The sequence below is a fragment of the Scleropages formosus genome, chromosome 3, assembly GCF_900964775.1.
Source record: "Scleropages formosus chromosome 3, fSclFor1.1, whole genome shotgun sequence".
Classification (NCBI taxonomy): domain Eukaryota; kingdom Metazoa; phylum Chordata; class Actinopteri; order Osteoglossiformes; family Osteoglossidae; genus Scleropages; species Scleropages formosus.
Window position 1 is genome coordinate 4561771 of NC_041808.1, and position 15897 is coordinate 4577667.

The window sequence follows — 15897 nt, forward strand, 5'->3', positions numbered from 1 at the left end:
GGTGTGAAAGTGTTTCTCCTATTATGTAAGAGTCTTTAGTCTAGAAATATGTATATTTAGTCTATGTTTAATAACATCATCAAGAAGGGAGTTTGGGTTGTGATGTAATGAGAGAAAATTTGGGGGTAACTCAAGTTTACTGTTAAACGTTTTTTGGATGGTTGTGTGAACCCCAGTCCAGTAAACTTGTATCTGACTACATTCCCAGAATAAATGTACCAAAGTACCTGGAGAGGCTTTGCATTTAAAGCACAGCTTAGATGAACATCCTGTGAAGGTGCACAGCAGTGAGGTAAATTCCACAGATGAACTTGAATTTTTGTTCCTGGATGCTGAGGGACGTACAGGAAGGGAAGACTTTAGCACATATAGATGACCATTCATGGTCACTAAAAGACGCGTCAACTCCTGTTCCATAATCTCCTTCAGTGCGTCAAAAGAGCCACTACCAGTGCTGTAGCTGTACATTTTTATAGATGTTTCTGTTCAACAGGTTGAAACAATTTCTTAAAAGGTTGAAGTTCTCTAATGTTGATATGCAAATAAAAATGAAATGTTCAGCACCCCTGTAGGGAGCATTCCTAGAGCCCAATTTGGCAACTAGTTGAAGGGAGGTTTGAGTTAAGAGTGTCTCAACATCTTATCAAACTAGAGATGTTGACTATGGCAACATTTTTGGATAAAGATGAGATCTTGTGGAATTTCAGATTGAAAGGAAGAGGTCTTGAGTCTTGGGTGGCATGAAGAACATGTCAAACAACCCACAGAGAGTCTGGTCTAGTCTGGAACCCATTAGTCATTTGTTTAATTTATACAGCCCAGTAGTGAAATCTCATTTGGTATACAAATCCCCCACTTTTGTTTTTTGGTTTGCAAAGTTTTGGTCTTTTGTTGTTCCAGATAAATCTAGAGATCAGGGTCTCCAATTACAAAAAAAAACAGTTGTTTTAAGAAACACAGAATCATCAAAAAAAGTTTGCTAGCAGAGCACCTGGTAGCAAAGTGGTTAGTGCTCTTACCTTTGGATCTTGACTGCAGGATCAAATCCCCCCTACTGCTGTAGTACTCTGAAGCAAAATACTTAGTTTAAAATACTTCAGTAATATTGGCCAGCTGTATAAACAGATAAATATTTATAGTTAATTTAACATAGTAAGTTGCTTTAGAGAAAACGGTGAAATAAAAATCTCAAAAGATAAAGGTCAGCAATGGCTGGAAGGAGAACCTAACTGTGCTCTTCTAAAATTCTTCATAAGTTTAGAAAACCATTTTACTACATCGGTAATCAATGTTGGTGAGTATTTGGTAGGAGAGGTAGAATTTATTGATTTATTTCCTGAATAAAAGTTTATGTACTGAGCCTATTAGGGGTTTTTAAGGTAAGCTGTAGGACGTGACGAGACCTGAATTTCAGTGGTTACGCTGTCATGAACAGGTTAGTTCCGATTTCCTTGCAAAGGTGTTTTCTGGTCTGGGTGGAAAGTGAAAGTAAACCTTCGGGAGAAAGATCTCAGAACTGGAGAGGCTGGAAGCAACAGTGTCTGGAAGATGGCAACTACAAGTTTATCTCTGCATGAGGAGCTCAATTGCTCTGTTTGCTGTGAGATCTTCAAGGATCCTATTGTACTACCATGTAGTCACAGCTTCTGTAGATCCTGTGTGCAGCAGTACTGGGAACAGAAGAACTTCAGAGAGTGTCCTTTGTGTAGGAAGAGGTCTTGTGTGGAAAAGCCTCCACAAAACCTGGCTCTACGGAATGTTGTGGAGTCCTACTTACAGAAGATAAATGATGCTGAAGCTGCAGAGAAGAGTGAAGGTCGCTGCAGTGTCCATGGAGAGAAGCTTCTTCTTTTCTGCCTTGAAGACGAGGAGCCAATTTGCTTGGTGTGTCAGACGTCAAAAAAACACAGAAACCACCAGCTCTGTCCAGTGGAGGAGGCTGCAGGGGACATGAAGGTATTTTATTTTCTGTTTCAGTGTAAAAATCTTGAAGTTTCCTGTGCTGAAATGTATCGATATGAAACTAAGAACATGAGATGTTTTCAGTCCCGTACCAGAGATCAGTGTCTACCACAGTAACTGGAATTATTTACAGTAGTACTTTATCAGTACAAAAGTGACTACATAACTGAACAGTTAATCTGTTGACAATACTCAGAATATTCAATAATTATAAAATGTTTATAACACTTTGCAACAGACAGAGGCCGGCTCAGGTGAGTGCTCGTGCTCCTTTCATTCACTCAGGTGCAATGACAGAAGACGGGGGGGGGGGAACGGGGGCACCGGGAACGGGTATTCGGGGACAGGACTTCAGGGTCTGCGGCGTTGTCGTTGGGCTCGGGAACGAAGGCGCGGGCGTGTACGGGGTTTGGAAATGGTGATCGGGCGTGCGTCTGCAGTGCTCTTCCTCCTCTCTCGTCTCGCTCTCCTCTCACTGGGGGCCCCCGGGGGAAGAAATAGAGGCGGCAATTAGTCTCAGCTGTGGGCGGCTGCCCTCGGGCTCCGCCCCCTTTGCTCGTCGCCTCGGCGTGCTACACACTTATATTGCACTTTATTATAGAGTTTGGAGATAATTGGCTTCAAACAGTGTAAGGTGTCAAACCAGTGTAAAAGAGTAGTATGCTGAGATTGTTAAACTTACAGATAAATGAATGAACCTTTTACTCATGAACTGTCTCATTCGGAAGAGCTTATGAAACGTATTTAAAATTTTAATTTACCAATTTATAAAACTTATTGAAAAGACACTTGAATCCCTTGTGTAAAACATTGCACTCTACGCTAATAGTGACTCTTTGTCGAGAAAATGGTCTCGTAAGAATCAGGACTAACAGGGTGGCAACTTGAGATGTTTTCATCAAGCAAAGAACATAAAACAGAACTGGAACAACATGAAACACCTGAAAACACACAATGTCACCAGAAGTAACTACACCAATTTTTAAAAAGTGTTCAATAATAGTATATAACAGTATGGTTATATATTAGTGCTGGAATTCATCTTTTCCAGTTTTCCATCAGGTAGATGCACACATTTGAAGCTCATCCCCACAGAACATTTTTGTTGCGTCTTTTAACACAGACTGATACTTAGCAGTTTGTTCATGAACTGTGCATGTAGTTCACAGTAATAACTAAAGGAAAAGAATACAAAAGATATAATGAATAATACAGTGAAGACTAAATAATAAGGTAAAATAAAAAGTATGAACACTCCAACAATTCTCTTTCAAGAATCCAACTGTGCATTTAATTCCAGGCAAAACTCAAGACTGCATTGAAACGAATAAAGGAAAAACGGAAAAAGTTCAATGAAGCTAAAAAACTGTGTGAGGACACAATGAAACATGTAAAGGTAAATGGATGATTTATTAAGTCTTTAAATGAGTCAGTGAGTGAAGAGATCTTTCCCATCAGCACACTGATCCTACAGCTTGGAAACGAAATGTTGTGTTGTTTGTGTTGTTGTTTCTATGAGAGACACTAACTGGTATCACTGTCATGATGATCATCTACCTGACCTGACAGCTGTATTGACTCCTCCTACAAACCCATGAAGCACTTTAGGTCACAAGGAGCCACCAGTGAGAGATGAAGATCCTCACATGAGCAGTAGATCGCCTACACGGTGTGTCGTGTGTAGTGTGTAAAGAAAGCAGTGTGTTTGGCAGGGAGTGTATCAGACGAGCTTCTCTTTTGAATGGATCCACACAGACATGGGGAGGACTGGTGATGATTAGATGTCACACAAAACTGGAAGCAGCTATTAAATGTCCATATGAGGAGGACTGAAGAGTTAAGAGTGATACTAAACTGTACAGTTTGTGTTAAATGTGACTGTAATTTTCAGAATCAGGCTCAACACACAAAGAAACTGATAAAGGAGGAGTTTGAGAAGCTCCACCGGTTCCTGCGAGATGAAGAGGAGGCCAGATTGGCTGCACTGAGGGAGGAAGAGGAGCAGAAAAGTCAGAGGATGAAGGAGAAGATAGAAAACATCTCCAAACACGTCTCCATCCTGTCAGACAGAATCAGAGACACTGAGGAAGATATGAACAATGAAGACACCAAATTCCTGATGGTAGGATGATGGTTTATAACTATTTCTTCTTTAACACTGATTGAGTGAACACACTGACTTATTTTTATTTGTCTTTTCCAGTCCTACAAGAGCACCAAACAAAGGTATTTATTTAAATTTTCATTTTTGTTTAATTCCCTTCAAATCCCACATCATCATTCAGTCCTACTTGTCCTTGTAGAGCCCAGTGTGAAGTGCAGGATCCAAAGGTGCTTTCAGGGGCGCTGATAGATGTGGCCAAACATCTGGGTTCTCTGAGCTTCAGAGTCTGGGAGAAGATGCTGCACAATGTCACATACAGTGAGTGCTGGGCACCCGGTAGAAGCCCTTTTATATACAAAACGACCGTATCTGAAAAGCAGCTCGTGTTGGGTCCCTACTCAACATGTGTCACTGCTGATTTTTGTGATAAAATTCTTTGATATTGGATCCAATCTGTATTTCTAATAATTCTACTGAGATGTAACTGTAAAGTAATCCGTGTTTCAAAACAAGCTGTTAAAAAGTACCAAAGTGGAAAAAGTTCAAATATCAGATGCAAAAAAATCGATATACAGTATTTTTAACACACCTTGATAAACTGACTCAAAGTTAAAAGGTTTTTACAGTAAATGAAATAAAATGGGATTCTGACATCAGACTTAAACTGAACAACATGCATTGTTTTGTATATAAGTTTCATATTGTATTTAATGGGAACTTTTATATTTTATTAAATAACTGATCTGAACATAGTGAAACTTCTTTCTGTTACTGAAGGGAACTGAAGCTGTAATGAACATTTTGCTTATAATTTCAAGTATTCAGTCAAGATTTTTTCTGGCAAACTTCTACAAACTATACATTTTTATACTTTACATTTCAAGAGCAAAACTATTGAAAAATGTGAAACAATAAAATAATTTAAATCAAGTTAGTGTATTAAAAAATTCTGCCCTTTTAAATAAAATTTTTAATTATAGTTTTATATTCTCTGTGGATCCCTCAGCTCCTGTGACTCTGGACCCCAACACTGCTCGCTCCACCCTCTTTCTGTCTGATGATCTGACCTTTGTGAGATACACTGGAATCAAGCATGAGCTTCCTGACAACACAGAGAGGTTTGACTCCTGTGTGTGTGTGTTGGGCTCTGAGGGGTTTACTTCAGGAAAACACAGCTGGGAGGTGGAGGTGGGAAACAAAACTGAGTGGGATGTTGGAGTGATGAAGGAGTCCATCAGCAGGAAGGGGAAGATTACACTGAGTCCAAAGAATGGATTCTGGGTTATAAATTCAAGGAATGATGATAAATACAAAACATTAAAAGTTACTGATGTCTCACTGGAGAAGAAACCCCAGAAGATCCGGGTTCAGCTGGACTATGACAGGGGGAAGGTGTCCTTCTTCAACCCCACTGACATGTCACACATCTACACTTTTACAGACACCTTCACTGAGAAACTGTTTCCATATTTCTCTCCTCGTTTAACTGATGGCAGAATCTCTGGAGCTCTGAAGATCTGTCCAGTGAAGGTGTCTATAACTGTGAATAAAGTGTAATGAAATTTGTTCAAGCATCAAAACTATGAAATCACTCCAACCTCTCCTTTTGTTGCCACAATAAATGGCTTTTGTTAGATTTCAGTTATAACAGAACCAGTGGTCAGTAGACATAAATCTTTTAGGAAGATGATTCATTTTTTGGGTTCAAGTAATACAAACATATAATCTGTCTCCTGTGTTTTTATCTCTTTTGCATAATGACTCTTTTCAGTCTATTTCACAGTCTTGTGGACAGATTGAACAGAGGGAATAGGTGGCAATGGGGACTGTGATCATGATGTTCATTTTTTGGGTTTTGCAGAAATTGGTTCTTACTCACTAGTTTGAGTGTGAGCCCATTTTTTTAATGATTTAACACACACAGAGGAGTTCCTCAAACCAGCTCGTACATTATTCGGCCACCACATCCTCGTACCCGACGGGAACGCAGGGAGCTCTTGCGCAAGTTGCAAGGCTACCAATTAACACTCATTCAAACAGAGCGGTATCTATAGCTTCATTGAGGAATCTAAAATTACCAGTTGTGTCAACGAAAGGAGTGTGCATGTGAGAGTGTGTACCCTGCAAAGGACCGGCATCCTGTCCAAGGTATATCTTTGGCTAGCCTTGCACCCTGAGATTCTGCGTTTTATAGAGAGACATGGTCACAGATAAGAAGGGAAACATATATTTGCCAAATAGTGTATTGCATGGGAAATCTATAACATTCCAGCACACCTGATACCAGTCAGGTGGTGGTTCCGTCCAGCAGCCTGGACTGTAAAGAGAACCTGGAAGCAATCAGGTTGCTGATTTCTACACAGCTCATACCTTTGTAACTGTCTGTTGGAGTAGCTTTGTCTTGTATTAACCATGCTTGTCTTACAGCTTCCTGCTCTCAGGACCTCACCTCTGTTGTTCATACATTTGTATATGCACTGTCCTCACATCCTGAGAGTCCTCTAGTCTACATGTTCTTTTGCAATGAAGTCTCCCCAGCTCTGAATCTAGACCAAATACCTTCAGCACTTTGCAGTTGTAAATAAGCCGGACACTTGAGTTCGCAATGATCCACGTCTTGGAGTGCTCCTGATGCAGACTGTACTTTGTATCTCTTTACGGTGTTGGCAGTGCTGTTTCAATATTCATTGTCTACATTGTGATTTCTTTTTCTGTCTTTAATAAACACTGAGATCTCACCTGCAGCTCCTCACCTGTATTTACAAAAGATTCACAACCAATGTCATGATGCCACTGGTGGCTCCAAGTGCAGTTTTCTTTACAGTGACAAAGTGATGAAATTAACACCACGACTAAAACACAGTTGGCAGGGAGACTGTTTGTTCACAACACTATTGATTAATAATCATTCAAACAGAGTAGTATCAGGAGTAGAGTAAACAGGACTGAGGCACAGTCGGGTCCTTCTCCACGCAGAGACTTAGACAGGTGACAGGTGACAGGTGTGTTCCGGCTCATAGTGCCCTCTGGTGGTGACCTGTGTGCCTGCAGCCCTGTTCAGAACACTGCAGAGTGAAGGAGGTGCAGTGACTCCTCTGTGCCACAAGGGGGCAGCAGGAGAGACTGTGGAGGGGCTCACAGAACTCCTCTGGTTCTTTTATTATCGCTTCATCATCTGATATGAACTGTATATATCATCCAGGACACAATTAAGAAGAAATAACTGAAACTTGTTTTAACACATAAACTATTATTTGATGTGAATGATTCAAATAGCAATAAACTGGCAATGAAACAGTTTGAATAACATTTTCCATATTTAGCATGTAATATTTCAAACTTTTTTTATATACATAAACTTCGCAGTTCGCACGAGTGTTAAGACTAGGAAAACAAATCGCACCCCCGAGAGGGACAAGGCAGGTCGCCACTAACTAGATGACGTCATCACGGTAAAGTGAAGAATGGGAGACGGAGAACGAGTTTATGGCGAACTGTAATTTAAACTTTGTTTGTATGAAAGATGCAGGGGGTGCGGTGGCGCAGTGGGTTGGACCGCAGTCCTGCTCTCCGGTGGGTCTGGGGTTCGAGTCCCGCTTGGGGTGTGTCCCCTTCCCCCTCCGGCCTTACGCCCTGTGTTACCGGGTAGGCTCCGGTTCCCCGTGACCCCGTAAGGGACAAGCGGTTCTGAAAATGTGTGTGTGTGTGTATTTCAAACTTAGAGGGGAGTGCAGTGGGTTGGACCGGGTCGGACCGGGTCCTGCTCTCTGGTGGGTCTGGGGTTCGAGTCCCGCTTGGGGTGCCTTGTGACGGACTGGTGTCCCGTCCTGGGTGTGTCCCCTCCCCCTCCAGCCTTACGCCCTGTGTTGCCGGGTTGGCTCCGGTTCCCCGCGACCCTGTATGGGACAAGCGGTTCTGAAAATGTGTGTGTGTGTGTGTGTATTTCAAACTTCATATAAAGGTTTTACTGGTGAAACATTTATGTGTTTGTATTTTTAGAGTATTCATGATTCAGGTCAATTTAGAATATTTACTCACTCACATGGGTTAGGGTCACGGTGGGCCAAAGCCTATTCTGGAAGCACAGGGCACCAGGTTAATTAGGGTAGACCCTGGAATGTCATTCCATCGTAGCATTTAGAATATCAGTAAGATGTTATGAGTATTAGAATATCATTTTTGTGACAGAAATTAATATTATGTATTATTTATATCATTAGTGGGGTCCACAGCGAAGAGTCGAACACCGACAGCTGACAGAGAACCTAAGGAGCGATGGAATCCCTGTTTGATGGAAGTTTCATCCTGAATGTTTTGTCAGATGGCGCACCTATGTGCTGTGTATCGTGTAATATGTACTGCTTAGTTGCACCTGCTGATGTTGTCAAACATTTCATCTGCTAGAAATGGGTGACAAAAAGTGATTTGATGTGGAAAGTCCGTGATTGAGACGGGTGCTTTAAGAATCTGATTTTTATTCATGAGACAGAGAGCTGGCTGAGCTCGGTGTGTTCTGATACTTCCGTAGTGTCAAACTTGGCATCGACACTTACAAGGCCCCAGTACAGGTAATAAGACACCTGGTACCCTGGACCACTCTCAGAGTGACTTGGTTACCGTTTGGAGCAGGTTGAGTACAGCAAAGCTGAAGCTACAGGTTCCTGGTTCTGGTTCTTCCTTCAGAACTCTAAAATAGATATTTGGCTCTTAGCAGGCTGACTGCTGAGCTTGGAAATAATGTGCTTGTTTTGGGAGATTCAGCAGTGCATGTAAATTATCTGCACTGTCTGGTTCTCCTCCCTGCCAGATTAACAAGTCCCTTAAAACCCTTGTATAAAAGTCCAGCTGTTGTTCATCGCAGAGGAAACTCCGTTACTCAGCACCACCAGCTACTCGTTCCATGGACTGACTTGTTCCAAAACAAATCCGTGGTCCTGTTGCTACGGTCCAAACAAAAACATCAGCATTGCTTTTGAAGAAATTATGTGTGTAGTAGAAACACAGAGTAGTGCAGGTGTAAAAATAGGTGAAGCCCAAGTTGCACTGGTTAACCCAAGTAGATGAGTAGAATCAGGTGTGTGTGTAAATCAAACTCTATGAAACTCCTAGTTGAGGCCATGGTAATATCCCTCCTAGGCTATTGCAACTCTCTCCTGTGCAGCCATCAAACCTGTAGCATCAAACTTCTCCAGCTGATACAGAACACTGCTGTGCGAGTGGTGTTTGACTTGTCGAAGCGTTCCCATGTATCACCCCTCCTCACCTCTCTGCATTGGCTTCCTACAGCTTCCTCGATCAAATTCAAGACTCTGGTTACGACCTACAAAACCATAAACAGATCTGCTTCCCAATATCTGCAAGACCCGATCATTCACTACATCCCAACCACACTGCTACACTCCTCTACCACTGCCTGCCTGGTGGTACCACATACGAAAGGTCCAGAATCAAAAAGCACAAAAGTTTTCAGTTCTGGCTTCAGTATGGTAGATTGACCTCGCCAATTCACTCAGAACTGCTGAATCTTCACATTTAAGAATGGTCTCAAAGCTCACCTCTTTTGGACTCACTTCTTAGCAGATCTCTTAACAAGATAAACATGTAATTTTTTTTCAACTTTATTTACTCCAATTAAAAACGGACTATACAAATACACCATTTAACATTTGCAAATAAAACAACCACAGTACCAACACAACTCAATATACTGAAAAAATACAAAATCATAGAAAGTTCAGTACAAAGCAAACATTAAATAACAGTTAAAACATCAGATAACATAACAACCTTGCTTCAATTTCTCACAATCATCATCCGACTACTAAAAATTCCACAACTGGTGTCATTAAGTATCAGTACTCCAAGACATCATCAGACTCCAACAAAGTACTCATGACTTTCAGTATCTGCTATAAATATACACACACACACACACACATTGTCAGAACCGCTTGTCCCTTACGGGGTCACGGGGAACCGGAGCCTACCCGGTAACACAGGGCATAAGGCCGGAGGGGGAGGGGACACACCCAGGACAGGACACCAGTCCGTCACAAGGCATCCCAAGTGGGACTTGAACCCCAGACCTACCGGAAAGCAGGACCGTGGTCCAACCCACTGCGCCACTGTACCCCACACTATAAATAAAGAATAGCAAAATTAAATCCAACAAACATTATCATTAAACAGCAACAATACTAAAAACTTCAATAGAATCCAAATAAAATCACTTATTAAATAATCGTTCCAGATAATAGTCCCCCTTCTCCCCAGGTCCCAAGTAGGACCCCTCACTGGAGCTTGAAAAACTGAACTTAGGAGGGGACCCTACCTGGGACAAATCAATAACCAAAACACCTGAATGATCCGGTCCTAAAAGGGAGGGGCAATAATCTTCTTGGCCTTTTTGTGGGGTACCCATCAAAACAGGTACCCCCAGTGTAGTACCGGTGACGTACCCAGCCTCCCTCTTTCGTCTCTTCTTCCTTCTCATTAACTTCAAACTAAATTACAATTAAAACTCTCTTAAGATGACTGAAAATTGAAAATATATTATCACCCCTCTCTTCGGTGACTCTGACCAGGTAATGACAGAAGCACAGCCTGGGGTTCAATCAGCTCTGTTGGGGTCTTCTGGGGGGGATATGTGATATTTTACGAACAAAAATACACAGTGACCACAGGTTACATTACTGGTGATGTGTCCAGGTGCTTCATGACATGTGCCATATAAATGGGGACATGAGGCCACTTCATCAAGCACAAGAAGTTGACCAATGAAAAATGTACCAGTAGGGCAGCTGATAAAGAAGTGGTGAGTGCTCTTACCTTTGGATCTTGACTGCTGGTTCAAGTCCCACCTACTGCTGTAGTACCTTTGAACAAAGTACTTACTTTAAATTACTCCAGTAAAATTTACCAGCTGTTTAAATGGGTAAAGAGTTGTAGGGAGATTAATGCTGTAAGTCACTTGGAGAAAAGAGTCAGTAAAATAAATGTCAAAGGATAAAGGTGAGTAGAGGCTGGAAGGACCCTGACTGTGCTTTTCTTCTCAAAATTCTTTCTTATTATTATAAAAACAATTGTACTACATCAGTAAACTGAGTTAGGGAGTATTTGGTAGGAGCAGCAGCATTTAATGATTCATTTCCCGAATAGAAGCTATTCAGTTGTATTTCTATGTACTGAGTCTATTAGTGGTTTTAAAGGTAAGGTGTAGGACTGTGACTGCAGACCTGAACTTCAGTGGTTATGCTGTCATGAAGAGGTTAGTTCTGGTTTCCCTGCAAAGGTGTCTGGTCTGAGTGCAAAGTGAAAGTGAAACTTTAATAGAAGGATTACACAACCAGAAATATAGGACGTCAGAGAACCTGTAAAATGGCAGCGAAAGTTTCTTTTCTGGATGAGGAGCTCATTTGTTCTATTTGCTGTGAGATTTTCAAGGATCCTGTTATTCTACTATGTAGTCACAGCTTCTGTAGATCCTGTCTTCAGCAGTACTGGGACCAGAAGAGCTCTAGAGAGTGTCCCTTGTGCAGGAGGAGGTCCTCTATAAAAAAGCCTGCACCGAACCTAGTTTTACAGAATGTTATAGAGTCCTACTTAAAGCAGAAAAGTCAGTCAGAGGCTGCAGAGAAACGTGAACTTTACTGCGGTGTCCATGGAGAGAAGCTTTTGTTCTTCTGTGAGGATGACCAAGAAGTTCTCTGTGTCGTGTGTCAGACTTCAAAAAAGCACAGAAACCACCAGCTCTGTCCAGTGGAAGAGGCTGCACTGGATATAAAGGTATTTTATTTCATATTTCAGTATAAAAATGGTTAAGTTGAAGGTACTGAAATCTATCAACATGAACGTGAGAACATGAGAGGTTTCCACTCTGGTACCAGAGGAGCCTCTACCAAGTATCTCAGTAACACAGTACTTTTAAAAAGTGACCAATTACTATATCACTGGAAGGTAGTTTAACGTGTTTCTAATGCTTTGAATATTTAATAACCACAATAGGTTTAAAACAAATTACATTTTATTATAAACCAGTGTGTTATAGAGATAGGGGGTGCAGTGGCGCAGTGGCGCAGTGGGTTGGACCAGGTCCTGCTCTCTGGTAGGTCTGGGGTTTGAGTCCTGCTTGGGATGCCTTGCGATGGACTGGTGTCCTGTCCTTGGTGTGTCCCCTCCCCCTCCAGCCTTACGCCCTGTGTTGCTGGGTAGGCTCCGGTTCCCCGTGACCCCGTATGGGACAAGCGGTTCAGAAAATGTGTGTGTGTGTGTGTGTGTGTGTGTGTGTGTGTATATATTTTCTTATCTTTCTTCTGTTACAAAGTTTTTTTACTAGAAAAATTTGGTTGAAAATTATTCAGGGTCTGGCTAAATACTATACACTGCTTCTGGGGAAGGGAAAATTACTCTATAAACTATCCCCTCTTCAAGATCAATACAAACTGTAAGACTGAAATTAATTTGCCAATTGATAAAAATTTAAAAATTGAAAAGACAGTTGAATTGAACAAACGAATCCTTGTGTAAATCACGGTACTGTATACCTGTAATACCACTTTTTTAAATAATGGTCACATGAGAGCCAAGACTCATAAGGTGCAAATTTAAAATCTTTTATTAAGTATACAACATAAAATCAGAACTGCAACAACATGAAACACACACACACACACACACACACACACACACACACACATTTTCAGAACCGCTTGTCCCATACAGGGTCACGGGGAACCGGAGCCTACCCGGCAACACAGGGCGTAAGGCTGGAGAGAGGGAGGAGACACACCCAGGACGGGACGCCAGTCCGTCACAAGGCACCCCAAGCGGGACATGAACCCCAGACCCACCGGAGAGCAGGACTGCGGTCCAACCCACTGCGCCACCGCACCCCTCCAACATGAAACAAAGATCATATATTAGTTCTTGCTCAGATATCAATCTTTCCATGTGATTCCAGGAACAACTCAAGACTGCATTGAAACCAGTAAAGGAAAAACTGAAAAAGTTCAATGATGCTAAAAAACTGTGTGAGGAAGCAGTGAAACACATAAAGGTAAATGGCTTGTTCATTAAACTCTTTATGAATCAGTGAGTGAAGAGGTCTTTCCCATCAGCACACTGATCCTACAACTTGGAAATGACACGTTGTGTTATTTGTGTTGTTCTTTCTATGAGAGACACTAACTGGTATCACTGTCATGATGATCATCTACCTGAAATGACAGCTGTATTGACTCCTCCTACAAACCCATGAAGCACTTTAGGTCACCAGGAGTCACCAGTAAGAGATGAAGATCCTCACATGAGCAGTAGATCGCCTACACGGTGTGTCGTGTGTAGTGTGTAAAGGAAGCAGTGTGTTTGGCAGGGAGTGTATCAGGGGAGCTTCTCTTTTGAATGGATCCACACAGACAGGGAGAGGACTGGTGATGATTAGATGTCACACAGAACTGGAAGCAACTATTAAATGTGCATATGAGGAGGATACGAAGGATGAAGAGTTAAGAGTGATACTGAACTGTACAGTTTGTGTTAGATGTGACTGTAACTTTCAGAATCAGGCTCAACACACAGAGAAACAGATAAAGGAGGAGTTTGAGAAGCTCCACCAGTTCCTGCGAGATGAAGAGGAGGCCAGATTGGCTGCACTGAGAGAGGAAGAGGAGCAGAAGAGTGAGAGGATGAAGGAGAAGATAGAAAACATCTCCAAAAACATCTCCACCCTGTCAGACAGAATCAGAGACATTGAGGAAGATCTGAACAATGAAGACACCAAATTCCTGATGGTAGGATGATGGTTTATAACTATTTCTTCTTTAACACTGATTGAGTGAACACACTGACTTATTTTTATTTGTCTTTTCCAGTCCTACAAGAGCACCAAACAAAGGTATTTATTTAAATTTTCATTTTTGTTTAATTCCCTTCAAATCCCACATCATCATTCAGTCCTACTTGTCCTTGTAGAGCCCAGTGTGAAGTGCAGGATCCAAAGGTGCTTTCAGGGGCGCTGATAGATGTGGCCAAACACCTGGGTTCTCTGAGCTTCAGAGTCTGGGAGAAGATGCTGCACATTGTTTCATACAGTGAGTACTGGGCACCAAATAGAAGCCCTTTTATATACAAAACAGCCGTGTTTGAAAAGCAGCGCCAGTGTTGGGGTCCCTACTCAACATGTGTCACTGTAGATTTACTATGTTTTTTACCTGTTTTGCAATAGGGATTTATTTTTTTTTATTATAGAGGGTTACGGTAGGTGGGCTCTGTCAGCACTACAAGGTTTATTCAGGTGTTTGTTCTTTAGATAATTTTTGTGAGCTGCAATTTTCACCCCTGATGGAAGGTTTGGGTTTCAAATTTAGTAAATTACCTGTAAGACTGGATATTGACTCTAAACTGTGTTTCGAAGTAGCTGGTGAAAAGTACTTTAAGTTTTACTGCCTGTTTCTTTACCCTTGTGTGTGTGTGTGTGTGTTTTCTTGAGAAGAATGTAATAAAACAGGGTGCTTGTCAGATTGTAGGATAAGCTGAAGATAACTATAGACAGTCTGAAACATTTACATTTACATTTATTCAATTAGCAGATGCTTCTTTCCAAGGCAACGTACATCAAACGTACATAGAAAATACGAAGTGTTTACATTCCATTAGCAGAAAGAGGGACTGAGACTCTGACACTTCTCTTGAAACAGATTCAGATCCTCCACTGGACCTGTTCAAATGTGTAAATATCAATATATCAATATTTGTAACACACTTTGATAAAAAGACTAAAATTTAAAAAGGTTTTACTTGGAAACGAAATCATGAGATGGGATTTCAACACCAACTTAATTTTAAAATCATCACTTCTCATAGATCGGATTGAAATCACACATTTTTTAAACATTCAGAAAAACTTTTTCCGTTCTTAAAGCAAAGTGAAGCTGCAATATTTTGTTTGTAATTTCACTCCCCTTTTTGTTGTTAGAGGATCCTGAAGCTCTAATAACCAATTTCTTTCTAATTTCAATCTATTGACTCAGTCAAGACTGTCAAAATTTTAACTATATATTTTTAATGTAAAACTGTTGACAAATGTCAAATAATATTTAAATCAAGTTAGTGTATCATAAAATCCTGCCTTTGTTAGTACAGTGTTTAATGATTTATATTCTCTCTGTATCCCACAGCTCCTGTGACTCTGGACCCCAACACTGCTCACCTAAAACTCTCCGTGTCTGATGATCTGACCTGTGTGAGATACACTGGAGTAAAACAGCAGCTTCCTGACAACACAGAGAGGTTTTACCCCTGTGTGTCTGTATTGGGCTCTGAGGGGTTTACTTCAGGAAAACACAGCTGGGAGGTGGAGGTGGGAAACAAAACTGACTGGACTATAGGAGTGATGAAAGAGTCCATCAACAGGAAGAAGAGCTTTACACTGAGTCCAAAGAATGGATTCTGGGTTCTAGTTCTGAGGAATGGAGATGAGTATATAGCCTGTAGCTCACCACTAACATGTCTCACACTGGAGAAGAAACCCCAGAGGATTCGGGTTCAGCTGGACTATGACAGGGGGGAGGTGTCCTTCTTCAACCCCACTGACATGTCAGACATCTGCACTTTTCAAGACACTTTCACTGAGAAACTGGTTCCATTTTTCTCTCCTTGTGGAAGTGAGGGCAGAAACTATGGAATTCTGAAGACCTGTCCAGTGAAGGTCTTTGTAACTGATCTACTCACATGTCTGTGATTTATTATTCTTTCATCGACAAGTTTGTTGACACTTAGTATTTAAGGGATTTAGAGAATGGATTCAGTAAATTAAAAAAAAAAAAAAAACATTA

At 41.3% G+C, this 15897-nt stretch overlaps 1 protein-coding gene and 1 pseudogene across 1 annotated transcript; both read left to right on the forward strand.

The window, feature by feature from the left end:
• The first annotated feature begins 1548 nt into the window (after window positions 1-1548).
• Window positions 1549-7522, forward strand: LOC108930867 (zinc-binding protein A33-like; annotated as a pseudogene).
• Window positions 7523-11436: 3914 nt separating this feature from the next.
• Window positions 11437-15803, forward strand: LOC108930868 (zinc-binding protein A33-like). The gene is made up of 6 exons (XM_018746345.2): window positions 11437-11851; window positions 13026-13121; window positions 13624-13854; window positions 13936-13958; window positions 14036-14154; window positions 15241-15803. Exons 1-6 carry the CDS (start codon window positions 11444-11446, stop codon window positions 15801-15803), a joined length of 1440 nt encoding a protein of 479 aa, XP_018601861.2. The 5' UTR covers window positions 11437-11443.
• The last annotated feature ends 94 nt before the right edge of the window (window positions 15804-15897 follow it).